The 26,610-nt window shown below is 43.7% G+C and overlaps 1 protein-coding gene across 4 annotated transcripts in view; it reads left to right on the top strand.

The window, feature by feature from the left end:
- The window catches only part of TNIP3 (TNFAIP3 interacting protein 3), a 243,048-nt gene that overhangs the window by 201,097 nt on the left and 15,341 nt on the right, over window positions 1–26,610 (top strand). For 3 of the 4 annotated variants that reach the window (XM_073603402.1, XM_073603394.1, XM_073603389.1), the window contains 3 exons: window positions 724–789; window positions 1,826–1,939; window positions 14,326–14,451. In XM_073603402.1, coding sequence (XP_073459503.1) covers window positions 724–789; window positions 1,826–1,939; window positions 14,326–14,451 — 306 coding nt within the window. The remainder of the gene's footprint in view (window positions 1–723; window positions 790–1,825; window positions 1,940–14,325; window positions 14,452–26,610) is intronic. The other variant, XM_073603408.1, reaches the window with a different exon arrangement.

Here is a 26,610-nt window from a genome sequence, read left to right as displayed (position 1 = left end):
AGATGTATCTCCCACAGCTATCACCAATCAAGGAAACTTCAGAGTCCGGTCACACTATGTACATATGGAAGAGGAAGATAAACTCATTAAGCAACATTCTTTAAAAGCACACAGGAGTTTATTACTGGTTCTACTTACAACAAAATCGATAAAAGAGAGAGAATTTCGGGATCCTGGGTATTAACAGGTTAAGAAGAATTGTTAAGGGGGACTTGGGAATCATAATTCCTGTAACTTTGGATGCTATTTGGAAAATCTTGTTCCAGAAGCTTCTGATTTTGGGGTATTCCCACCATATATGCATCATGGTTCCTTCCCCTCATTTGACATCCTAGAAAGCATAGGAGAGGATACCGAAGGGAACATGGTGGCAAGTTTGGAGGGGGTCATGTACCATCTAGTGATGACCTTCAGACTAGCTTATGATAATGATATATTGAGGATACCCTTGAAGGATCTGGAAAAGGCTCTATGCCAGGTGTCCAAGTCCCAAGTTTCCTGCATATCTTCCTCCCAAGCCAGCATATAAGGGGGTTTCCAGCTATTTAGGGCAAGTGACAAATAAATTATGGAAATCCCTCCCCTCTGCTCCATGAATTGACCGCAAGACTACCCTGCTTTTTATGCAATTTTGCTGTGTACTGCAGTCCATTATGTCATAATAATGAAGGCTTGAGCCAATTAAAATGTTTCTTGTGAAAACATGTTTTTTTTATATTTTAGTTACTGGACGTAAACAAGCAATGGGACAATCAATTTAGAAACATGAAACAAGCTTATGAAAAAAAGGTACATTTTTGCACTGAAAATGGTTTATATTTATATAATGTGTATAATATACAGACTCGTGACACTTTGTAAAATGCGCTCCTCACCCACCACATGCCATCAATGTTTGCATATTTATCAGTACACAAATGATTCCTTCATACCTCCAGAATTCAAACAGCCTAAATTTAAAAAAATGGACCTTACACTGACCCTTATTCTGAACCACCCAACTCTGGATTTCAGTTGCTTGGCTGAACTTTGAGAGAGTCCCTCCCCAGCCTACACTCCAGTATCTACACAGTGGTATCATGTCAGTTCATCAAATGGTATAAGATTTAGACCTGGGCTAATTTTAAGGGGTCTACCTATGGTTTGAAATCACTACTTTTTCTATTTTGGGCAAGAGCACTTTTATATTTCAGCTATAGACATTGTGAATTTAAATTTGACATTATTTATGGCACAAAAATATCACAAATATTGTACATTTTTGGACAAAGCTCAATGTTACTGGTTTTGTCTTCAAAGAATTGTTTTACTTTTTGATTATCTTAAGGCAAAAATATTTGCAAAAATATCTCCTGTGCCTGCGTGGGTTTCCTCCGGGTACTCCGGTTTCCTCCCACACTCCAAAGACATGCTGGTAGGTTAATTGGATCCTGTCTAAATTGTCCCTAGTATGTATTAATGTGAGTTAGGGACCCTTAGATTGTAAGCTCCTTGAGGGTAGGGACTGATGTTAATGTACAATGTATATGTAAAGCGCTGCGTAAATTGATGGCGCTATATAAGTACCTGAAATAAATAAATAAATATTGCATTCAGACAGTGACAGCAGGGAGACTTCCCCGTCATCAGAATACACTGACCAGCACTGCTGAATCAAGCAGCAAAAATCCTTCTGTACAACATGCCTGTACAACGTGGCTGCCTATGCATGGATCGAAATTCAGACAGTCCTTGCTGAACCTGCCAAATTTTGATACACATATGATTGGCTTTACTGTCAATGACATTCCTTCAATTATTTATTTACAATATGCTATTGATTTAGGTTGCAGAATTGAGAATGAAGCTGTCATTATATGAATGCAGCACCAGAGAAGGATACACGGATCTAAAGAAAGATGACAGTCGGCATAACTGGAAAGACCAGCACACCCAACAGGTATTGTTTAGCTTTTTCATTGAAACAGTATATGCATTACTGGTATGTGAAATGGTGTATAAAAAAATATGCATTAAAATCATAAACAGTGTGATAACATTTTTACTCTTTTTAAATTGCGATTATTGGTTTTAACCAAGCTCTGCCACCCACACCCCATGCCCTTCCCTATTTAAACATAAAAAATATACCTTAGATCAAGAAAGCTCAGCATGAGTGTTTACATTAGAGAGCCCACCCCTTTCTCCTCTGTCATTGATTTAATGTAAAATTAAATTAACATTGAGTAGCAAGGGGTACACAGGGTAGATTGACCATAAAGGGAGAACTTTGACCACCAATGAAGGTTGGCACATTGAGCAGCAAGGGGGTGACACTGAACAGCAAGGGGTACACAGGGCATATTACCCATAAAGGGGTCACACTGACCACCAATGGAGAAAAACATTGCTAATCACCAACATTTACTGGGGCACACAACACTGACCACCAACATTTAAAGAGACACCTCCATAAGGGGGTATTAAACCTTGACCAATGACATTTGCAAGTTGTCCCAGCCCCTGCACTCTGATTGTTGCACTGTATGTCCTAAACTAACCAATTTCGTGGGGTGTTCGTACTCTCACAGCAATTTGAAATGTAATAGTCAAAATATCCTGTCTTCTTTGTTTATCAAATTGTTTGGTCTTTATTTATTTAGTAAAAAAAAAAAAAAAAAAAAACAGAGGCTGATCATTAAATACTACCAAAAGAAAGCTCTATTAGTGTATAAAATGATATAAAATACATTTTGGTACAGTTTTGCACAACAGCGTAATTTCCAGTCAAACTATCAAAATGAAAAATGGCTTGGTAATTAAGGGGTAAATACAGGCTAGTGTTCAAGTGTTAAAGTGTGCTTTAATTTACCAATACATTTTTGTAAGGTTGAGGTAAGTGTTTTTATTAATAAAAGACATTGTAAGAAAGTTTTAATCTAGATAGAAAACATATTAGAATTGTAATTTATTGATGTGATTTATGTCTGCTTCTACCCATGCGCAAATGCATAGCTTTTGAATACAGGCAGAAAACAGCACCTACAAAGGGTTAGAACTGCCTGCAAAGCGCCGCTGATTTTAATGGACAGGGGCGCTTTACGAGCGATGTGTACACTGCTCCCACAGAGCTGCAAAGATGCTGCTTGCACCGTCCTGCAAGCACACCGCTCCAGTGTGAAAGCACTCGGACTTTCACACTGGAGTGAGAGGAGAGGCCCTTTACAGGTGCTATGCAGGCGCTATTTTTAGCGCTATAGTGCGTGTAAAGCGCCTCCAGTGTGAAAGCAGCCATAGAGATGGGCTAAACCCCCCTGTTTGATTCGCACCAGAGCTCCCAAACAGAGAAAAAGTTCTAACCCGAACGGCTAACCCTATTAAAATCTATGGGCCCCGAACTTGAAAAATCAAGTGTCCCCATTTTGAAGGCTTATATGCAAGTAATTGGCCATAAAAAGGGTATGGAGGTCCGGGTATTGCCCTAGGGGACATGTATCCATGCAAAAAGTTTTTTTTTAAAAAGGTTGTTTTTATAGGAGCAGTGATTTTAATGATGCTTAAAGTGCAACAATACAAATGAAAAATTCCTTTAGATATAGTGTTTGGGAGGTCCCCTTAGTCTGCCTGTAAAGTCGTGTATCTGTAGCACGTATAGAACATGACATTTCTAAAGAGAAAAACATTTATGAAATGACATTTAAATTCCTGGCAATACAATACTATTTCCGGCAATAGAAAAATGTAAAACAACAAAAATAGCGTGTGGCCCCCCTAGTCCATACCAGGACCTTCAGGTCTGGTATGGATTTTAAGTGGAACCCCACACTATACTTTTTTTTAAAAACTCCTCCTGAACCATACCAGGCCACATACCTTCAACATGGGGGGGTGGGTGCTTGGGGTGCTCTACCTCCCCCCCCCCCAAAGCATCTTGTGGTGGGGACAAGAATCTCATCCCGAAAAAGAAAAAAAAATTGTTCTGCATTCAACTAAGGCAAACTGCCGAATGCATAGTTGCCATTTGACAGCTATTATATAGGTAAGAGCGGTGCTACCAGGTGATGTCGCCAGGTGGCTCCGCCCATCACCTATATAAGAACTGTCATACAGCAAGCCAGGCATTTAGCAGTTTGTCTTAGTTAATGGCAGAGCGATTTTTTTCGGGTCTGGCGGTGGTGGCATTATTGATGATGGATCTACATCGAGGACACTGTTTTTTATTTTTTAATAAAGGAATGGTCAAAAACTGTCTCTGTGTTTGTATTACTATTTGACCCTTTTTTGGTGAATGGGTAGGGGTACTATGTACCTCATACTCATTCACTTGGGGGGGCCCAGGATCTGGGGGACCCCTTGTCAAAGGGGGTTTCCAGATTCCGATAAGCCCCCTGCCCGCAGACCCCCACAACCACAGCCCAGGGTTGTGGGGATGAGGCCCTTGTCCCCATCAACATGGTGCTTGGGGTGATCCCCCCTGCCCCAAAGCACCCACCCCCCATGTTGGGGGCATGTGGCCTGGTATGGTTCAGGAGGGGAAGCGCTCACTCGTCCCCCCCCTTTCCTGACCTGCCAGGCTGCCTGTTTGGATAAGAGGTCTGGTAAGGGGGGACCCCACACGTTTTTATTTTTATTTTGGTATGGGTTCACCTTAAAATCCATACCAGATGCAAACTGTTCGCCCAACTCTAGAAACACACAAATGAGCTGTATAAGGATTATTAAGTCACCCCTTTGCTTTCTCATCCTATCATCATGTTCCTTGGCAGCTCATATAAACTACAACACACCAGATTGGCATTTAGTGCTACCTGTCCCTCTCCCAGACTGATATCTACTATACAGAAGATTACAAACTGCTGTCAGCATGTCAAATTCGGGTAGTTACACTAGTTGTCAAAATCAGGTATATAGAAAATCCGCCCCCTCCTACACCCAAAACGCTGCGCTGATGAAAATGAAGCTTAAATCTAATGCAAAAAATTTGATTCACCAAAATCTAGCTCCAAGTGAACTCAAATAGCAGCGCTAAATAAAATCCTAATCATAAATGAAATAAAAGAGTGATGAAATTAAATAATCCACCAGTGATAAACTTATATTCTCACTCCTTCCTAATACTGTGCATCAAAATAATATGATCTATATTCACAAAAATAGTGCGCATAACCAATTATGTGAATATCATAGCTGTACACAAAAATATATATAAAAATTAAAAATTATATATAAACACCAGTGTAAATAAGTCCACAAATGTGTAAAAAAAGTCCAAAAGTATTGATCCGTGACGTGATGCAGTGTAAATCTGCACTTCAAATAACTCTTCCACCGCACCTCTGTGACTGTGAATCCACTCCCCTTAGATTAATAAACTCACCAGCTCCTTTCACCCACACTCTCGTGTTGGGCCACAAAGCTTTATCCTACACAAAAAGGGGGAATAAATGGTCTCCAATAGTTCACCTTTACATATCCAGAGTGTAATGATAAAGAGCTCTCTCCACATGAAAAAAAGAAAATAATCCAATAGTGCAAAAACGTAAAGATATTTATTAAAATAACACACTTCTCCACCATTAAACTCACATCTTTAAAATTCACTGCAAGCTCAAAACAGCACAGCACAGCAAGCTGTCACAGCACTAGTTGCATTTAAACAATACATTTACGAATGTTTTCTTAAATGCATAACTGTATTGATGGATATAGTATAATATATGCCTGAAATTCAGCTTTAAAATTTAATAAAAGTAATGTGGGTGGTCCTTTTAAATTTAAAATATGGGCAATGTCTTCTGTATTGCACTTTGATTAAGTTGTCTTAATATATTATTTGCACATGGCTGTTGTGCATTATGAAATAAAGATGTCATGTTTTATACTGATGCAAGATTTTCTTTTGTTGTTGATGATTATTATTTATTGATAGCTGGATTTTTACTCACATCCTGCTCACATTCTATCTCAGTGACAGAACAGAACATGAGGGGATTATTTTTTCCAATGTGGTCATAAATATAAAAAAAAAAAACAGTGGTGCCATTCCTTCCTCACTCTACTCTACAAAATGGATATAAACTAGGCCATGCTTTGTAATTCATGTGGCCTTTAATTTGCATATTTCCTTAACAAGTTATGGTACTTACTGAGAGAACCCTATATACCTTTTTAAAGCTGGCTATACACATTAGAATATCTCTTGTTCAGTCCAGTAGGTTAAATAGGAGAAATCACTTGATTCCCCAAACCTTGCTCAACAGCATGTATTGACAAATCTAAAGTGGTTGCGATTGTTCTGTGACAGCTGGTACCCACAGCTCTAAGAATACCTGATTAATGGCTGTATCTCAATGGATGTAGGTGCTGTTTAGTTGAGATTATTCTGCCTGGCTCTGTTGACAATTGATTGAAAAACTGACATTTGTCAATTCAAGTCGTGTCGATAGGACAATAGTAAAAATCTGCCAAAATTAGATCCATGAATGGCTATTTTAAAGTGATTGTAAAGTCTCTTTTTTCCTATCCTGTAAAAATAACAAACATGTTATAATTACCTACTCTGTTGCAGTGGATTTGCACAGAGCAGCCCGGATCCTCTTCTTCTTGGGTCCCTCTTCAATGCTTCTGGACCCTCCCTACTGTTGAGTGCCTCCACAGCAAGCAGCTTGCTATGGGGGCACCTGAGCCAAGTCACAGCTCCCTGTGTCCATTCAGACACGGAGCTGCGGCCCAGCCCGCCCCCTCTCTCTCTCCTGATTGGCTGACTGACTTTGATTGACAGCAGCAGGAGCCAATGGTACCGCTGCTGTATCTCAGCCAATCAGGAGGGAGAGTCTCGGGCAGCCGAGACACTCGAGGACATCGCTGGAGAGAAATGTGGCTCAGGTAAGTATTAGGGGGCTACTGCACACAGAAGGCTTTTTATCTTTTTTTTTTATATCTTTATTTATCATTTTCCAATACAAAACATTTCCCAACGGGGGGCATGCTGGAGATACCAATTCTTCTATACATTTAGAAAAACAAAAATAAACCAGATGGCTCCACGAGCACGCCCTCCATCCCCTCCACCTACCCCCCCTCCCTTTCCCACCCCCCCCCCATTCCCCACGCCCTCCCCTGCGGGATGTACTTCGATGGGGGCAAATCTCGTCTTGCCCGCTCTCTCCTCCGTAATCGACCCGTACTTATTGTACCCTTTTTATATTATCTCCCTTAAATAGGACCATGATTTTTTAAATTTAAGCCAGCCTGCCCATTTCCCCCTATACTCCAAATCCTCATCCGGTTCCATTCCCCGCCGATCTAAACACTCAACGTTGAATATTTCGTTGAGATCAAATAGCCAGTCTCGCGTTTTGGGACTTAAAGGGTTCAACCAGTTTAGAGCGATCTGTCTCTTGGCCATATCTAATATTATAGGGATCAAGGAGGTTTTGTAGCTCTTGACTGTGTCCTGAGTACCGTGGAAGAGGCAGACCCAAGGGTCTTCCTCAATTTCCCTCCCCGTAAATTCCTTTGTCAGGGACAGAATATTTTTCCAGAAGACCTTTATAATAGGGCATTCCCACCAAATGTGGGCCATTGTGCCTGTGGTTTGGCATCCTCTCCAACAGGTGTTTCCCTTTGTCCCATCCATCCTGCTTACTCTATCTGGGGTGGCATACCATCTTGCTAGAACTTTATAGTGGGTTTCCGTTCTCCTATTGTCTAGTGCTGAGTAGTGGACCAAATTCAAAATTTTACCCAACGTGTTACTATTACAAGGTGACCCCAGTTCCTGCTCCCACCTTTTGATGTAAGGAGGCGTCTTACCCTCTTGTTCCGCCCCCAGTATTCTATAGATTTGGCCTATAACACCCCCTGGGTGCTCCATCATACAGAGTTTCTCCAGGGGTCTAAGCTCTTCCATGCTTCTTAGGGGCTTTGGTAGTTTGCCTATAAAATGGGAGAGCTGGAGATACCTCCACCTATCCATCACCCAGAGTTCTACTTCTCTACTCAATTCCGTGTAAGTGCGTATTTTTCCCTTACTAATAAAATTTTTCAGTTGAAGGGCGTCATCTTTCAACCAATTCCCGATCACTGTCCGCGTTCCTGGTTCAAAAAATAAATTATTTTTCATATATATTAATTGTGAGTTGTGCGACCATTTGTGCTGAGTGTGGATTTTGTCCCAATGTTTAAAAGTGTTTTGTGTTAACGAAGAAATATTAGTGCTGAATATTCTAAATTTTGGAGGATTCCATAGTGAGTGTGCCAAGTTATTATTACTTAAGGAAAACTCAATGTTCACCCAACGCTTATCTGTCCCTTTCTTACTCCATTCTATAACCCGTGAAAGCACTACAGCAATATAGTACCTATTAAAGTCTGGTGCTGCTATTCCCCCTTTTTTTTTCCCTCTACTCAATGTTGCGTAGGAGATGCGTGGTTTATTGCCACCCCAGACAGCCTCGCTGATTAATTTCCTTAAAGCCCTCAGGAAATACCTTGGTAGAGGGATCGGCAGCAGTTGAAATTTATACAAAATTTTTGGGGCAATCATCATTTTAACCGCATTCGCTCGCCCAAACCAAGAGAGCGGCCTCGACCGCAGTCTCCTTGCCTCTTGCCTGATTTTGTCTAGTAATGGGATGTAATTACTTTGAAATAGCTCTTTAATAGAGTAGGCTAGCTTGATGCCCAGATAGTTGATCTCCCTTCTCCAAGGAAAGGGGAACACAGAGGCCAGGTGAGCTTCTTCCTGCTTCGTGAAACTGATGTTTAAGATTTCGGATTTGCCGGGGTTGATTTTAAAATTGGAGACTTCTCCGTATAGCCTAAGGATTCACAGCACATTAGGGAGGGTTACTCTGGGATTTGAGACAAAAAAAAGTAAGTCATCGGCAAATGCTGCCAGTTTATGCTCCTCTGTTCCCACCCACACCCCATTACAGTTGGGACTGTTCCGCATGGTGGCCAGGAGAGGTTCGAGGGACAGGACAAACAGGAGGGGGGAGAGAGGGCACCCCTGCCTGGTTCCGTTTACCATTCCAAAAGATTTTGATAAAGCCCCGTTCACCCTTACCACTGCAGTTGGACTACTATATAGGACCCTAACCCAGGAACTAAACCTGGGCCCGAACCCCATTGCTTCCAACGTGTTCAGCAGGAACCCCCAGTCTACCCTGTCGAAGGCCTTTTCGGCATCTATCGACAGGAATAGAACTGGGGGTCCCCTGCGTCTACAGTGCTCTGATAACAGCACCGCCCGTACCCCGTTGTCTCTGCACTGTCTTCCTGGGATAAAGCCGGACTGGTCCGGATGCACCAGGCCCGCCATATATCCCTTTAGTCTGTTTGCCAGAACCTTGGCGTACAATTTTACATCCGCATTGAGCAGAGATATAGGTCGGTAACTTGAACACATCCTAGTGTCCTTCCCTTCTTTCAATATTAGAGTTATCGTAGCGGACAGGGCCTCTCGTTCCATCGCACATCTGGTGCCCAGGTCATTCCAATATTGGCAAAGCCTGGGGACCAGTATGTGTTTCATTTTCATTAGGTAGGTGGAAGGGAAACCATCCGGACCTGGGCTTTTGCCCTTCGGGGTGTCTCTTAATGCTGCCATGATTTCCTCCTCTTCAATAGGTTTTTCCAGGAGATCCTTGTCCTCCCCCGATAGTACCCTTAGACCTGCTTCTTTTAGGAATTCTCTGCTCCTAGCCAACCGGGCACTAACCTCCTCTGCCTTTTGTCTAATTGAGTACAGATCGGCGTAGAATTTTCTAAACTCATTGGCCATACCTTCGCTTGACACAATCTCTTTCCCACCCGTACCGTTTATTTTCTCAATAAAGTTCCGCCCTCTTTTTTTCCTGATTAATCTCGCCAAGTGTTTACTGGATTTATTGGCCCATAGATATTTATCTCTGGCTATTAAATTGGTGGCTCTCTTAGCCTCCTGCTCCATCATGTCCCTCAGCTCCTCTCTCCCGGCAACCATTGCACGATAGCAGTCCAGATCCTGCCCTTTGGACTTTTTATGTGCTTGTTCTAGGTGGAACAGGTCCGCTATCAGTTTTTCCCTTTTTTCCTTCCTTTTCTTTTTTAGACCCGCTCCTATGGATATAAGGATCCCCCGGATATAAGCTTTATGCGCCTCCCAGAGAATAGAGGGTGATACCTCACCCGTGTCATTTACAGTGAAAAACAGATTCAGCTCGTTCTGGATCCGGTCTAATACTTCTGGGTCCTTAAGCAGGTCCTCATTCAGCTTCCACGAAAAAGAACTCCGCCCCAACTCTGGGAGCTTCAGCCTCATCGTGACCGGTGAATGATCTGAGAGGGTTGTTGTTTCAATTCTAGTTTCTACAACCCCCTCAAGCAAGCTATGGTCCACAAAAATATAATCCAGCCTGGAGTAGGTCCCGTGCACAGGGGAGAAGAAGGTGTAATCCCTCTCTTTAACATGTTGTACTCTCCATACGTCCATTAATTGGCTGTGGAATAATTTCCGCCTAATAGCTCCTAATGACACCTTCTTAATCCCCTGGGCACGGGACGTGCTGTCCAGGGCCGGGTCCAAGCAAAAATTTAAATCCCCTGCCAGGACCATCTCCCCCTCACCAAATCCCAATAGTTTCTCTAGCACTTGTCCCAGGAAGGTGGTAGGGCTTCTATTCGGGCAGTACACATTGGCCAACGTGAACCTTCTAGTGCCTATTGAACCCTTCAGAAATATATAGCGACCTTCCGGGTCTATTAATCTGTCCCGTACTGAGAAGTTCACTGCCTTAGACAGCCCTATAGCTACTCCTTTAGACCCCCTATCGGGGGAGTCCCCATAAAACCATTGAGGGATCTTTGGGGAAAATAATCTGACCCCTGTATTAAGGGTCAGGTGGGTCTCCTGCAGGAAAACTATGTCCCCTCGTAGATGACACAGTTCCCCCAATATTTTATGTCTTTTCCTAGGAGAATTCAACCCTTTTACATTGTAGGATATAAATTTAATGTCGGGCATCTTTAGAAGTATTCGTGTTAACCTCCAAACTCAGCACCCCTCAAACACAGCCCGCCCCCACCCTCCCCCCTCCTATCCCCTCCCTTCTAAGGTCCCTCCCTCCCTCATACCCTCCCCCCCTTCCTCTTCCCCCCAACCACCTGACCACCCCCTCAAACTTACCCCACCCCCTTCCCACCACCCCCTGCCACCCACCTCCCCCCTTCCCCCCCGTGGCGTCAACTACGCCCAAAGCCCGCCCGTATGGAAATACACTCATTCCACACTGCGGTGCTTCTCCCTCAGGGGGTGAGCTCCTGCGCCGGCGTCCAGCGCCTGCCCCTCCCATTAAAGGGAGAAACAGAAGATGGAGACTCGGGACGTCCCCGCCCCAGGGCGTGTCCCCCACCTCCCCACCGACCCCCCCCCACAGATACAATGCAAATTATCTTATATTAAATAGGTGGGGCCCTGTTGCCCTCCTCCCTCCCCCCAGCTACATTATATTCCCAAATGACTTGAGTCCATGATGCATATGTCCTCATGCTCCGGGGGTAAGGCCCCCCCGATGGGCCGAGAGGAGCGGTAGGGGGGGGGAGGGAGGAGACGAGAGAGAGAAAAAAAACAACCCCCCCCGCTCTCTCCCCCCCGCCCCACACCCCCCCCCCACCTCCTGCTCCCGGCACCTATAGCAAATCAGGGACAGGGATGCCCAAGCTGCTACAAAAGTCCTGCATTTCTTCCATGTATCTCATTCTGAAGGATCTGCCATCCCTGATAACTATCAGGGATGTTGGGAACCCCCAGCTGTACTTTATGTTAGCCTTCCTAAGTTGGTCCAGGATTGGTCTCATCTGTCTTCTCCTCTCCAAAGTCCCCGCTGAGAGGTCGGTGAAAATCTGCAGGTCCTTGTTTTCGAATTTTAATGGAGGGGCCCCTTTTAATTTTTTCCAGATTTTTTCTTTATCCTCGTATTGATGGAATTTAATTATAACGTCTCTGGGGGTGTCTTGCTTTATATGGGGGGGCTTCCTTATTCGGTGGACCCTATCGATCCTCAGCACTTCGTCTTCTTGCCTGCCCAGTAGGGGATTGAAAATCTTCCTCATCTTCTCCCCCAGGTCCTCGTTTTGTTGTTCCGGGATTGATCATATGCGTAAATTTTGTCGACGGCTCTGGTTCTCCTGTTCCTCAAGTCTAAACGCCAGCACGCGGTTTTCGTTTTGCACCCTCTTGACTTGTTCTTTTAAGACTGCTATGTCCTTAGCTTGGTTGCAGGAGGCCTCTTCAGCCTCCTCAACCCGACGGAGAAGATGCCCCATATCAGAGCGAACGTTTAAGATCTCCTCTTTTATAACGCTTTCTAGTTTTTTTTCCAGTTTAGTGAACATTTCACTCATATCTGTTTTACTTGGTACTTGGGCCATGATTCTCTGCTCGTCAGCTGCGTTATATGCTAGTGCCCCCGCCAGGTCCAGCTCTTCATGAGGCCTGTCACCCTGTCCCCCCTTTTGTTTCTGTTGCTCCTTTTTCTTAGTACCTGAATGTTTCACCTCCATTCCTGGGCTCTTTACACCTGCATCTTTTAGATATTTTTGAATTGAGCTAGTGTTTAAACTCTCTCTTTGGTTATTGGGTTCCACTGATCTCGATGACCGGCCTCTCATGTTTTCCTCTCTTTCCCGGTTTTCCCTTTTTGTGGTTTAGCGAGACGTAGACTCACAATGCCGGCTCTCTATGCTTTTCTGTTTAATAATCCGCGCCCCCCCTCAGACAGTTAGAGTGGGGGGTTGATAGTGTCCCTGGAGGTTATATAAGGTCACTGAGGTGAATGTCCCGTTTTGTTCCCCCTTCCAGACTCCAAGTCAATGGGGAGGGTTGCTGATGACAGCGTACCTTATCAGTTCCAGCTCCAGCCCATAGAAAGTGCCCGGAATGAGAGACAAAGCCCCTACTGGCTAGGTGCTGACTTAGGCCGGGCAATCACTGCAAGGGGGCATTGATGGCAAATGCCATCCCATTCAGCAGGGGTGTCCGATTCTAACTGAGGAACATGAGGGGGGGGGAGAAACCAGACCGGCCTCAGTACTTCAATCCCTTTTAACCTGTCCTTGGAGGGATAGTCATGCCCCCTGAGTATATGCTTTTTCCAGACGCCCCCTAACTACCACTTAGTACTCCAGAGTGAGCCTGTTTAAAATCGTGACCAAGAGTCAAAGTTATTAGATGGTGGCATCGGCTGTAGGAACTGTAAGACGTCTCCTACCTGTTTCTTTCATCCAGACCATTGAACGTAGGAGAGGGTCTGCTGCTACTCCCTAGTCAGGACTCTTAGGGAGATTGTCCTGCCGGTGGTTCACCGCTCCAGACGGGGCGCATCAGGGGGGATGCACCAGGGACAGCCTTTATTGGGTCCGTAACGAGTCCGTGACAGGAGGACGCTCCGGGGTCGCTACTGCAAGTTGCGGTGATAGGGGGGAGCAGGGCAGGTGGGTAGCCGGGCGCTCGAACCTAGACCGGCCGCTCGTGGTCTCTCACCCCACGAGGCATCACCTCGGCTTGTCGGCGTCCCATCTCGCAGCTTCCTGGAGCCGGCGCAAGGCTCCTCCCCTGTGCTGACGTCAGCCGCACATCACGTCCTCGTTTCCACCCAGAAGGCTTTTTATCTTAATGCATAGAATGCATTAGATAAAAAACCTTCTGCCTTTACAACCCCTTTGAAAAGAAGTATGGCAAAAGCTACAGGAGTCACAGAAGCATGATTATTTCTGTAATCCTGTAACCGAGTCAGCTGATATCAGGCTATTGCCCACCATAAACTGACAGGGCAGAGTCATACCAGACTTTGGAAGGATCCTGGCAATATTGTTAGGATTCACCCCACTGCCTGACTGACAGATAGCACTGCCTTTCAGTGCATGCCTGAAAGCCAGAGCCAGCGGTGGCTGCCACCACCCCAGCCTAGCGCTTTATTGAACGCTGGAGGAACAGAGCAGAGAGGAGATGTACAGTCATCACTCTCTGCTTGGAGCAGGCTGAGAGCTGAGTGATCAGTGGTCATTAGATCACTTAGTTCTTGGTCTTCGAGCTAGTGTGGGACAGTGCAGTATCACACAGATGTTGCAGCATGGAGGTGAGTATGAATGTTAGTTTTTTTTTATACATCCCATACTTCTCATTTAAGAGTCTGTGTTATGATATTATGAAGAATGATCAATTATGTGAAACAGTGAATGGGAAAACACACTGAAAATGACAGGTTTACATATAATTATAGTTATTTAGGTAAAAAATGTGCATCAAGCTCAACCAAATGCCAGGAAAAAATATACTGTATGTATACTTTTTTTTTTTATCAGTCCCAAGACTTACTTACTCTGGAAATCCAAACTATTAGGAAGGAAAACTGGATGTTGAGGAAGCAAAACTATATTCTTTACAAAAACAAAGAGTACTACAAGGATGAAAGAGACCACCTTACCAAGGTAATAAGGCTGTGGCATGACTGGACTTTAAACGGCTGATATACATTCATGAATATGGTACATAGAGAATTACAACATATACAACTTTTGTAGTTATTTTATTTGTGCAGTCAGGTATGTGATCTTATGCTGTAAGTGTGGAAGGCAATGACCATAACTTAGAGTCTTTCTCCACCTTAAAGGAACCCTTAAAATAATTTTCATGTCTTGGGGAACCCCTGCTTAATTATTATTGTAGCACCCTTTGACCCCCAGAGACAGGGTGGTAACCCTCAGAGACATGGTGGGCTGACATTTCACCTCAAAGTGGGATGTTAACAGATATGTGCCAGGCACTTTAAGATGCAAAACAGGGATTTACTGACTCTCCCATTAAAAAAAAACAGGGAGAGAGGGGTAGGGAGTTCAGAACACCCATTACTGGCCTGCAGACTCAATAGCACAAAAAAGAGACACCAGTGCAGAAAGGAGCCTTTAAGTTGATTCCAGCAATCTGTACCTTCTTACTAGCAGCTGTCTCCTTTAGCAACCAACTCTGTCCAAGTGGCAACAACTAAGGTCTCGGATTCCATCTTGATGCTTTCCCAGGCTCTCAACAAGTTCCTCACCCAGGATCTTATGTGGTAGAGTGACCACTGGTACTTTATCTCAAACAACATCTGTGTGATGAAATCACCCTGGACAGGGGCTTTTGGAGAGAACTGGGAAACCTTTGTTTCAGCTCCCCATGTCCATCTTATGTCTAAGTCACCCTGTGTCTATTAGGGGCACAGGGTGACCAAACAAATAATGGGCAACTACTTAATGGACACTGAGAATGTGGTTTGGGTTACTTCAAATGGGACAGTGACATTTATCAACAAAATCTCTCAAGAAATGAATGAAGACTATTCCTGGTTTGTTTGATTCTGAACTATACATGTTCATTGAAATAGCTGGTCACATGGAACTCTGTTCTTCAATGTAGGAGCCGGACCAATATGTCCCTCTCCTGTCCTCAGCCAGGCTCCCAGACTACAAAGTCTCAAGCACCAGGACTCACCGGACAGGTAGACTTCTTCTGCTCCAATCACATATAAAGACCTCAGACTTCAAGCCTAATCACTCAGCTGCTCCTCACACACCGGGTGGAAGAGAAGATCACTTCAGACCGCTTCAGATATTTATACCCCCCCAGCATACACCACTGGCCATAAACCTCCTACTGGTTGGCCAGGGGAAGTATGAATATTTATAAATCTGTTTTACTGTAGTTTCTCATACTAATTCCAGAGGTACCAGTTGCACCTTCTGACAGAAAGGAGAAACCAAAGCTTCACTGAATTTAGGGGAAATACCAAATGAACGAGTAAACTATAGTCAGCTAGGTTGTCTACCTTCCAGCAGAACTAAATGCAATCAGTAGTCCCTGTTTACAACAGGGTGGCTACACTATATTTACAGCTCACAGTGCAGTAGTGTAAACAATAAGTTGCCCCCTAACGTTAGTGTTCAGTGGAGACATGCACTCTTACAGTATCTCACAAAAGTGAGTACAGCCCTCACATTTTTGCAAATATTCTATTATATCTTTTCATATGGCAGCACTGAAGAAATTATATTTTGCTACAATGTAAAGTAGTGAGTGTACAGCTTGTATAACAGTGTAAATTTGCTGTTCCCTCAAAATAACTCAACACACAGCCATTAATGTCTTAAGCGCTGGCAACAAAAGTGAGTACACCCATAAGTGAAAATGTCCAAATTGGGCCCAATTAGCAATTTTCCCTCCCCACTGTCATGTGACTCATTAGTGTTACAAGGTCTCAGGTGTGAATGGGGAGCGGGTGTGTTAAATTTGGTGTTATCGCTCTCACTCTCTCATACTGGTCATTGGAAGTTCAACATGGCACCTCATGGCAAAGAACTCTCTGAGGATCTGAAAAAAAGAACTGTTGCTCTACATAAAGATGGCCTAGACTATGAGAAGATTGCCAAGACCCTGAAACTGAGCTGCAGCACGGTGGTCAAGACCATACATCGGTTTAACAGGACAGGTTCCACTCAGAACAGGCCTCACCATGGTCGACCAAAGAAGTTGAGTTCACAGCTTAGTTCATGCTTAGCGTCATATCCAGAGGTTGTCTTTGGGAAACAGACGTGGTCAGCCTGTCAGTGCTCAGACCATATGCCGCGCACTGCATCCAACTGGTCTGCATTGCTGTCATCCCAGAAGGAAGCCTCTTCTAAAGATGATGCACAAGAAAGCCCGCAAACAGTGTGCTGAAGACAAGCAGACTAAGGACATGGATTACTGGAACCATGTCCTGTGGTCTGATGAGACCAAGATAAACTTATTTGGTTCAGATGGTGTCAAGCGTGTGTCGCGGCAAACAGGTGAGGAGTACAAAGACAAGTGTGTCTTGCCTACAGTCAAGCATGGTGGTGGGAGTGTCCTAGTCTGGGTCTGCATGAGTGCTGCCAGCACTGGGGAGCTACAGTTCATTGAGGGAGCCATGGATGCCAATATGTACTGTGACATACTGAAGCAGAGCATGATCCCCTCCCTTCGGAGACTGGGCTGCAGGGCAGTATTCCAACATGAGAACGACCCCAAACACACCTCCAAGACAACCACTGCCTTGCTAAAGAAGCTAAGGGTAAAGGTGATGGAGTGGCCAAGCATGTCTCCAGACCAAAATCCTATTGAGCATCTGCTGGGCATCCTCAAACGGAAGGTGGAGGAGCGCAAGGTCTCTAATATCCACCAGCTCAGTGATGTCATCATGGAGGAGTGGACGAGGACTCCAGTGGCAACCTGTGAAGCTTTGGTAAACTCCATGCCCAAGAGGGTTAAGGCAGTGCTGGAAAATAATGGTGGCCACACAAAATATTGACATTTTGCCAATTTGGACATTTTCACTTAGGGGTGTACTCACTTTTGTTGCCAGCGGTTTAGACATTATTAGCTGTGTCAAATAAGGAAATAAACCTGCGCTTAGGATGGGCCTGCACGGTAGAATGTAAAGGTTGCTGCCTCCCCTAAATAGAGCATTCACAATGGGTGCCCAGTTGTGTAATATAAACAAAGAAAAAAGTGGGGTGATTGGCGCTACCTACAGGAAACCATTCATTTTTTTAATGAATAAACGGACAGTTTTTTTGATCTTACTACACCATGGGAGCTCTTTCTTTATCTTTTTGACATATGAATGATTTTACTTATTGGCACATCAGAACCCACTAACCTACAAGGATATACCTGGGACATCTACGGCAGACTTCAGGGAGCAGTGACCTCCATAAAAAGCACTACATGCCCATTACCCCTGTAGAGGTGTCTGGATTCGGTGAGTAGGAATTTTGAAGGGGGAGCACAAAAGTCACCTGGAAACCTATGTAAACACTAAGTCACCTTGATGCTGTTTAGAACTGATGCAGACTCCATTATGAATATGGCACTTTTATATATCACCTTGTCCTGCAATTTATAAACGTTCTGTTTTTTTGCTAACAACTATAATACCGAGGAACTATTGTACCAACTATTGAAAGTTTTGTTGCAGGATTCCTTCTGGGTGATTTCCATACAAATGTGACTGTGTTATATGTGGATTGAAGCTGTTGTACATGTACACATTATTTTGGTTTATTTCTGATACTTCTTTCCCCATATTAGTTTCTTACTCTCACTATATACCCATCCATCACCTGTAGCCGCGGGTTGGATATTTAGGCCTACATGATATATCAATTTTGGCCTATTGTGGCAGGTAGCATCTACATTATATCATATAGCCCTATGTAGATACTAAGAGTATTGTTGTGAAAATAAGTGTATATTACATATTGCCATTTTTCCCGATGATACAGTAGCATCTAGGATTATTGGCTGTGTGTTGAATTATTTTGGGGGGACAGCAAATTTACACTGTTATACAAGCTGTACACTCACTACTTTACATTGTAGCATTTCTTCAGTGTTGTCACATGAAAATATATAATAAAATATTTACAAAAATGTGAGGGGTGTACTCGCTTTTGTGAGATACTGTACATTGGAGAAATTACCCCTTACATTGAAAAAATTACCCCTTAAATGCTGCTCAGTGGGAAAATGCCTCCTTACATTAGACAAATTCTCCTTACATTGATAGTCAGTGGAAAAAGTGCCTTCTAACATCAGTGATCAGTGTAGTGGTCCCTTACATTGGTGGCCAGTGGGAGAAAGACACCTTTACATTGCTGGTCAGTGGGAAGAATATTACCTTACAGATGGCTAAAAAGAATATTGATGTCAGTGGTTACTGAGAGACAGACATTGTTCTTTGCTCAAGGGACTCCTAGCAACTTCCGGAGGAACCTTAAAGAGTAACTTCGATTTTGTTGAGAAAAAAAAACATTCCACTCTGTGTCATCAATGTCAATGTCATCAAACTTTGTTGCAGATTCCTATCTTTTGTTATTCTGAAGAAATAGTTGTTTGTTTGGCTGTGTCCATGCGTAACATTAATGTGAATGGAAGTGATTTCATAATTATCAATCTGCTGCTGCACTTGCAAGGCTCTATTGAGGAAAGTTGCAGGGTCTACATTCCTTTAGATGTTATTTCCCTTTGGGAGTATCTCACCAAAAACAATTTTGTTGCAGCGGATGCCCAGAATCTGACTTGTAACTTAGTGCAGGCTTCTGGGAAAATCAGTAAGCCAATCAAACAAGCAGGAAATTACATTTCTGAGGGGGCGTTCTGTACACCATCTGTGTGCAGAGCACCTGCAGGTTGTCATATTGCATTGCATTTTACAAAAAATTACAGTGCTGCAGATTGCAAAAGAAATTTTTACTAACATTAAATTACAATATGATTTGTGTCGCAATTTTATATGCTATATTATTCTTTTTTCTATTTGCCATTTTTTTCCCACGAAAGTGGAGTTACCCTTTTATGTTTCACAGAACCCTGGTTGAGAAAGGCAGGCTTGGAAAGTGTTAATTTTATTAATTTAACCACTTACCGACCGCCTACCACAGATATACTGCTACAGTTCAGCTCTATCACACGACACGACGTACCTGTATGTAATTGCGTGCAATAGACACTGGGGGCATGTATGTGTGTCAATTGGACAGAGGGGGAGCCAATCAGCGAGTCCAGCAGACCTGATGCCCGCTGGCCACCAATGATCGCTCCCGAGAGAGGCAGAGCGGCGATCTGCCTATGTAAACAAGGCAGATCACGGTTCTGACAGGGAAGAAGATTTTCACTCTTTTTTTTGTTTATAGCACAAAAAATAAACACTGCAGAGATGATCAAATACCACCAAAAGAAAGCTCTATTTGTGGGAAAAAGGAACATAAATTTAATTTGGGTACAGCATCGCACAGCCGTGCAAAAGTAGCGCAGTGCCGTATCGCAAAAAACTTGCCTGGTCATTAAGAGGGTAAAACCTTCCAGGGCTAAAGTGGTTAAACACACTTTACAGACTGGTGGAAATGATCAATGGGCAACATCTCCATCATTCCTTGCCTTTTAGTTTTTATACATAACACCCTGTAACTAGCCACTTTGCCACCTGCAGCACCGGTAGACCTTTAGGGCTAGTTTACACTTACATGGCTTCGGACACGCTTTGATAAAGCTCTCTGAATGCCAGTTAAAGCTCCTGTCACTAAATAAAATGGTTAGCTTACAGTCTTGCTTTTGTTTGGTGCTTCGATGAGGCTTCGATGAGGCTTTGGTGGGGCTTCGGTGGGGCTTCAATGAGGCTTTGGTGGAACTTCGATGAGCCTTTGGTGGGGCTTTGTTGAGTCTTCGTGGGGCTTCAATGAGGCTTCAGTGGGGCTTCAGTGGGGCAAAAGTCAAAGCAAGTGTAAATGAACCCTTAGGAAAACGGAAAATTGAATACTTACCTTTCCGTAATTTTCCTTTCCTGGTGCCTGCCCATGGCAGCATACCCATGGTTGGTTGCTCCGCCCTCTACCAACCCACAGGACCATTTTAACTCTATAAAAAAAGAGTTCCTCCCCTTAGTCAGTATTCTTGTAACTAGATCTCATAACGATAAGGATCATTGAAGGGAGGGTGCATGCTGCCATGGGCAGGCACCAGGAAAGAAAAATTACGGAAAGGTAAGTATTCAATTTTCCGTTTTCCTGGTGCCTCCCATGTCAGCATACCCATGGTAAATAACTCGCTTACAGGGAGGGTACTGCAATAAAGCAATTTAATTAAACAAAAAAGCTACAGTACAGATGACTGCAAAGTCCTTTCCCCAAACTCTCGGGAAGTAAGGACTGCTGGGTCCACACTATAGTGGGACATGAACGTGCTGAAGGACGACCAGCTGGCCGCTCGACAAATTGTCTCAGGAGGGACCCGCGCCAAAGCTGCCCAGGAGGAGGCTATTCCACGCGTTGAGTGCGCATTGACTGCATCTGGAACTGGGAGACCACTAGCCCGATATGCTCTTTGGATTAACCTTACAATCCAGCTTGCCAAGGTTGTCTTAGATGCTGCCATTCCCTTTCTGGCACCCTTGGGGATAACAAATAGCCGTTGTTCTTTCCTGAACTGCTGCATCAAATTTAGGTAGTGACTTAGGGATCTGGCTATATCCAACTCATGCAGTTTTGAGGAGGCTGGATCCTCCCCGAATGCTGGAAGAACCCACTCTTGGTTCAGATGGAAGACTGAAGGTACTTTAGGGATGAACTGATGAATAGGTTGCAACACCACCCTGTCGGGAAGAAGGTAATGTAGGGTTCTTGTGACCCTAATGCTTGGATCTCTGATACCCTGCGATGGCGACTAGAAAGACTACCTTCAGAGAAATATCCTCCAAGGTTCTTTCTTCTGTGGGACCAAACGGAGGTTTTGAAAGGATATTAAGCACGATAGTCAAATCCCATTTGGGGTATAGCGTCTTTCTGGGCGGTCTCAATCTTAGAACTGCTTTCAAGAAACGTTCCACCAGAGGATCTAGCGCCCACCGGGTGTCTGTTAGAGCTGAAAGGGCTGAAACCTGGACCTTAAGCGTATTCAGGCCCAAACCTAAGTCCAATCCACTCTGTAAAAAGAGGAGTATGTTCTGGATTACGGGGTTTAAAGGATCGAAATGGTTCGTTTCTGCCAATTCCGTAAACTTTCTCCAAACTCTATAGTATGTGGAATTCGTAGATGCTTTTCTGGCCTGTAGTAGTGTTTGAATGACATTATGCGAACATCCTAACTCGCCCAACCTTTTCCGCTCAACTTCCAAACCCTCAAGTCTAGGATCTCCGGGTGCGGGTGACAGAACTTGCCTTGAGACAGAAGGTTGTCTATGCGTGGAAGGTGAAGCAGTTTGCACAAGGTCATCTTGATTAGCAACGTGAACCACGGTCTCTTGGGCCAGTATGGAATCACTGCTAAAACTGTGATCGCTTCTGTGGTTAGACGTTGGAGAAACCTCAGTATCAGTGGAGTTGGTGGGTATGCGTATGCCATCTGAAAGTTCCATGGCTGGGTTAGGGCATCCACCCCTGCTGATTTCGGAGATGGGAACCTTGAAAAGAAAAGCGGTGTCTTCGCATTGAGCGGGGAGGCAAATAGGTCTATTTGGGGAGTGCCCCATTGTTGGCATATCCAGGAGAAGACCCTCGGATTCAGAGACCACTCGTTGTTGTGGCTGAAAGATCTTGAAAGCTGATCGGCTAACTGGTTCTCTGGCCCTGGGATATATGAGGCTCGTAGGTTGACTAAATTCCTCTCGGCCCATGTCAGAATGGGTGTCACTTCATTCAGAAGGGACCTGCTGTGCGTTCCTCCTTGATTCTGAACATAAGCTACTGCCGCTTTGTTGTCCATCTGGAGAAGGATGGATTTTCCCCTGAAGAAGGTGGCCAGAGACAGGATTGCTAACCAAGCCGCCCTTAGCTCCAAGGTGTTTGATACTACCTCTGTCGCATTGAATTGCCATTTGCCCTGTACCAACTGGTCTTGGTAATGTGCCCCCCATCCTAACTGACTTGCGTCTGTCGTCAGAACAGTCCATGGGATGGGGCCAAGGGGACAGTGAAGCAGAAGGTTGGATGGTCTTGTCCACCACCAAAGGCTGGATTTAATTGTAGGTGTAATCAATATCCTCTGCTCTAGGCGATCTTTCTTCCACTGTGATAAGAAGCCCACCTGGAAAGTCCGTAGATGCCATCTGGCCCATTTCACCATAGGTATGCATGAAGAGAGGGAACCTAGCAGGCTTAGACAGTCTGATACTGCCATAGAATGGCTCGCTAGCGCCCTTTTCACTTTCCCTATCAATGAAGGGATTTTTTCTGCCGGGAGTGAAACTGCTCTTCCTGGAGTGTTGAAGAATGCCCCTAGGTAAATTATCTCCTGTGTGGGAGTAAGTTGACTTTTGGCGTAGTTGATTAGCCAACCAAACTTTATCAGTGTTTCTAGGACCAACTGTACATATCACCAAGGTCTGCCTGTGCTGAGAAAGAACTAGAATATCGTCCAAATAGTGTAGTACTCGAATCCCCTTCTCTCAAAGAGGAGCCAAGATCGCTACTAGCACTTTGGTGAAAGTTCTGGGCGCTGTTGAAATCCCGAAGGGAAGGCATTGGAATTGAAGATGTAAGTCGCCTATTCTGAACCAAAGAAAAGGTTGAAACTGAGGGCAGATAGGTATGTGCAGATACGCATCATGAAGGTCTATGGATGCCATTCAATCTCCTGGCTGAACAGATAGAATGACCGTGTTTAAGGACTCCATCTTGAAATGTTCCACCCGGATATACCTGTTCAGCCTCTTCAGGTCTAGCACCAGCCTCCAACCCCCCGATTTTTTGGGGACCAAGAAGACTGGGGAATAAAAGCCTAAGTGCTTCTCCAAGTCTGGAACTGGTACTACTGCCTGCTGTGCAAGTAACAGCCTGCTCACATACGGATAGGAGACATACCATCAGGGAAGAGCATAGAGGAGAGGCTAAGCTCCTGTTAATCTTCCAATATGGCCCAAAAAAAGATCCACAGAAAAAAACAGCCTCCCATACTTATCTGGCGCCTTTAGCAGCCCAAGCGATGGGACTCCATACTGCAGGAGAGCATGAACCTGCAACGGTTACACCATAAAGCGGTGAGGTAAGGCTGATAATGATCCTGCAGGCATGAGGACAAAGAAAAAAATACTGACTAAGGGGAGGAACTCTTTTTTTTATAGAGTTAAACTGGTCCTGTGGGTTGGTAGAGGGCGGAGCAACCAACCATGGGTATGCTGACATGGGAGGCATCAGGAAAATGTGTTTTACACCAATACTTATGAAAGTTGTATTTGCATAGGCATAGGCTTCAAAACTCCATGTGAAATGTCAATTGGTTGCCCAGTTGCCTGGTAAAAGGCAGGAACTCCAGTGCTATTTTGGGGGAGCAGTGATTAATTAAAGGGATGCTGAAACATTGTATGGCGCATTCTGTTCATCATAGTCTAAATCTTTTATCTCCAGCATAGATTCACTTTAAATAAAATCCTGTTTATTAGCTATGGCATCCATTAAATGTAATATGTTAAGCAAGTTTACAGCTTTATTCTGCAAATTTGCCCCAAAAAAAACACACAGCAGAAATAATGTGCTGTATGTTCTGTATTTGTACACAGAGGAGACATAATAATATGTGTAAAAATAGTGTACAGAGGAAGCCAGTTAATAGTAGCACACGGCTTTTCTAAAATTAAGAAAGAAATCCCCAATCATGGTAGGCGGAGGCAACCAAAATCTATCAGTAAACCACAAAGACTTCCTCAGGAAACACTCTGTACTTGTTTGAAACAATAATCCCTATACACTTCCTTCATTATGTATAAACTGCAGCTTTGCAAAACTGGGCTATTTTCGCTTGTGCTTCTCTACGATTTAACATGGCAACTAAAGATAGCGAGGGGTACAACAGATAAACCTCACATATAAAGTAACACAGTCACAAGACAAACAGAAAAGGAAACTTTTTACATGAATGATAAGAAACCAAAGCGGTTTCATTTTGCTGCACCAGCTTTATTCTTTCTAAAAAATCTAGCTTGCAAAATGCTATCAGATATTTAAAGGGAACCTTTCAGAATGGAGATATGGGTGTTGCAAAAGCTGACTTGTTTCAAAGGTGCATGCTTCACCCCTGTCATATTTATCCTTCTTTGATTTATTTAATGAGCAGTTTCAGAAACCTAAAATATACTTACTTTGAAAAAGTTACTAGTGAGTGAAATATCAAGATGGTAGCAATAAAACATGCAGGTATAATTTCTCCTTCACCCTAGTGGCAGCCCAGTTTCCCCAATAAATACATATGTACTCAACATAACAATTTAAAGTTCAGGCTACTTATCTTTTCTTATATATTCTAATACATTTTACATTCTAATTTAGTGAAAAGAAAAAAGATGGTAAACAGTTTGGTGCAACATTCAGAAAAGAAATGGCATTGTACACTCCTAGCTCTTACAATGCAAATCAGTGGCAGCCGGTGGGAAAGGGGGGCAGCAAACAGTATACCACGCCCCCCCAGATCGGTCAGTCGGTAGCACTTACCCCATCACTGGCAGCTTCCCCTGCTCAGCAGCAGCTTCCCCTGCTCAGCAGTGGCTTACCGTTCTCCTGCTGTTCTCCTGCGGTCTCTCATTCTCCAGGTCCTCACAGCGGCTTCCTCTGCATCCTGAGCCCACCCGATTTTGAAACTTATTAGAGCCTCTGGCTCTAATCAGGTACTTAAAAAAAATCCCTGCTGCTGTAATTCATGCACCCAGTGCCCTGAAAGGGTTTGGACGCATGAATAGGGGGTGGCTGCAGCAGCCGTGGATAGATTCATGCTATGCATGAATCTATTCATTACCATATAGGGGGGTGCAGTGGAGAGAGGGGGCGGAGCCCAGGCGCCCCTAATGGATGGGACTTCACTGATGCAAATAAATGATAGAATCTACAAATCGCATCAACCATTAACAAATTCAACTTCTCTTAAGCCTAGGTGTACTCTACAACTTGTCCTATACCCAATACAAGCTTTTACTATACTTTAAACATAATGCTTTTTAAAATTTTGGAGAGTGGGGAAGATTTTGAAGCTCTAGGAAGTTTAATTCCTGTTTACCTATTAGGGATATTTACTTCTACTTCCTGTCCAAGTAACAAATGTCTCAGTTCAAAAATAAGGAAAAATCTCTCTGACAGGCAATCAACAGCAATAACATTTTTTTTTTTTAATATAGTGAAGTAATACTATAACCTTCATCATTTCCACCACTATGTAGATACTTCCTGAAAGTGAGGAGACATCCGCCAGTAAAAACCCAATAAGGCTATTTTTTTACTTAACCTATCCAAAAGTTAACAAAAAGAATTTTGTGTGGAGTTATACTTCCATTTCACTTTCATTTTGATGACGTTAGAAACTCCTGCAGATTTTGGTTGAAGTTAGAAATACAGTTGTAGTGCTTACACACTTGAAAAATTCTAGTACCAGTCAATGAAAATATAAAAGTGGCCATTGAATTTATTCTAATCCAGTGTTGTTTTAAGGGATAACTGTGATTTCTGCCTTGTCTGGAAAACTCTATGCAAACGTAGACCTAGATTATAATTTCTTATGCCGCTTCCCCCATTACTACACCAGTCAAATGGCTAGCCTAAGCATCACACTAACAAGATCAGACATTATAGCCACACAAGACACAAATAGCCTGAGAGGCTTAAAAGACTTTGTTCACTCTGTATCATTACACGCAGAACCAACAGCTTGGACAGAAAACAAATCTGTAACCCTAGCAATTTGATTCTAGGTGTAATGCAGCTTCTCTTTCTGGTCTACTCTACAGAACAGGAAACTCCTCTCCCATTTATTCTTCTTACTGTACATTCACTTGACTAAGAGGAAAAACATTGTGTAACAGAACTGCTGTGACACATAGTTACATAGTTACTTAGTTAGTAAGGTTGAATAAAGACACCAGTCCATCCTGAGTGAGTGTGGGTGCGTGTCTACAATTGTCCCTATCCCTGTACATTGTGTCTTATTAAGATGCTCATCTATTATGTTATTATTTATTTAAGGTACCCATATAGCGCCGTCAATTTACGTAGTGCTCCACACATACATCGCACACTCACATCGGTCCCTACCCTCAAGGAGCCCCCAATCCAAGATCC

Source organism: Aquarana catesbeiana, linkage group LG01, assembly GCF_042186555.1.
Source record: "Aquarana catesbeiana isolate 2022-GZ linkage group LG01, ASM4218655v1, whole genome shotgun sequence".
NCBI lineage: Eukaryota > Metazoa > Chordata > Amphibia > Anura > Ranidae > Aquarana > Aquarana catesbeiana.
The sequence above is the reverse complement of the archived record's forward strand: the minus strand, read 5'-3'. Positions and strand labels throughout refer to the sequence as shown.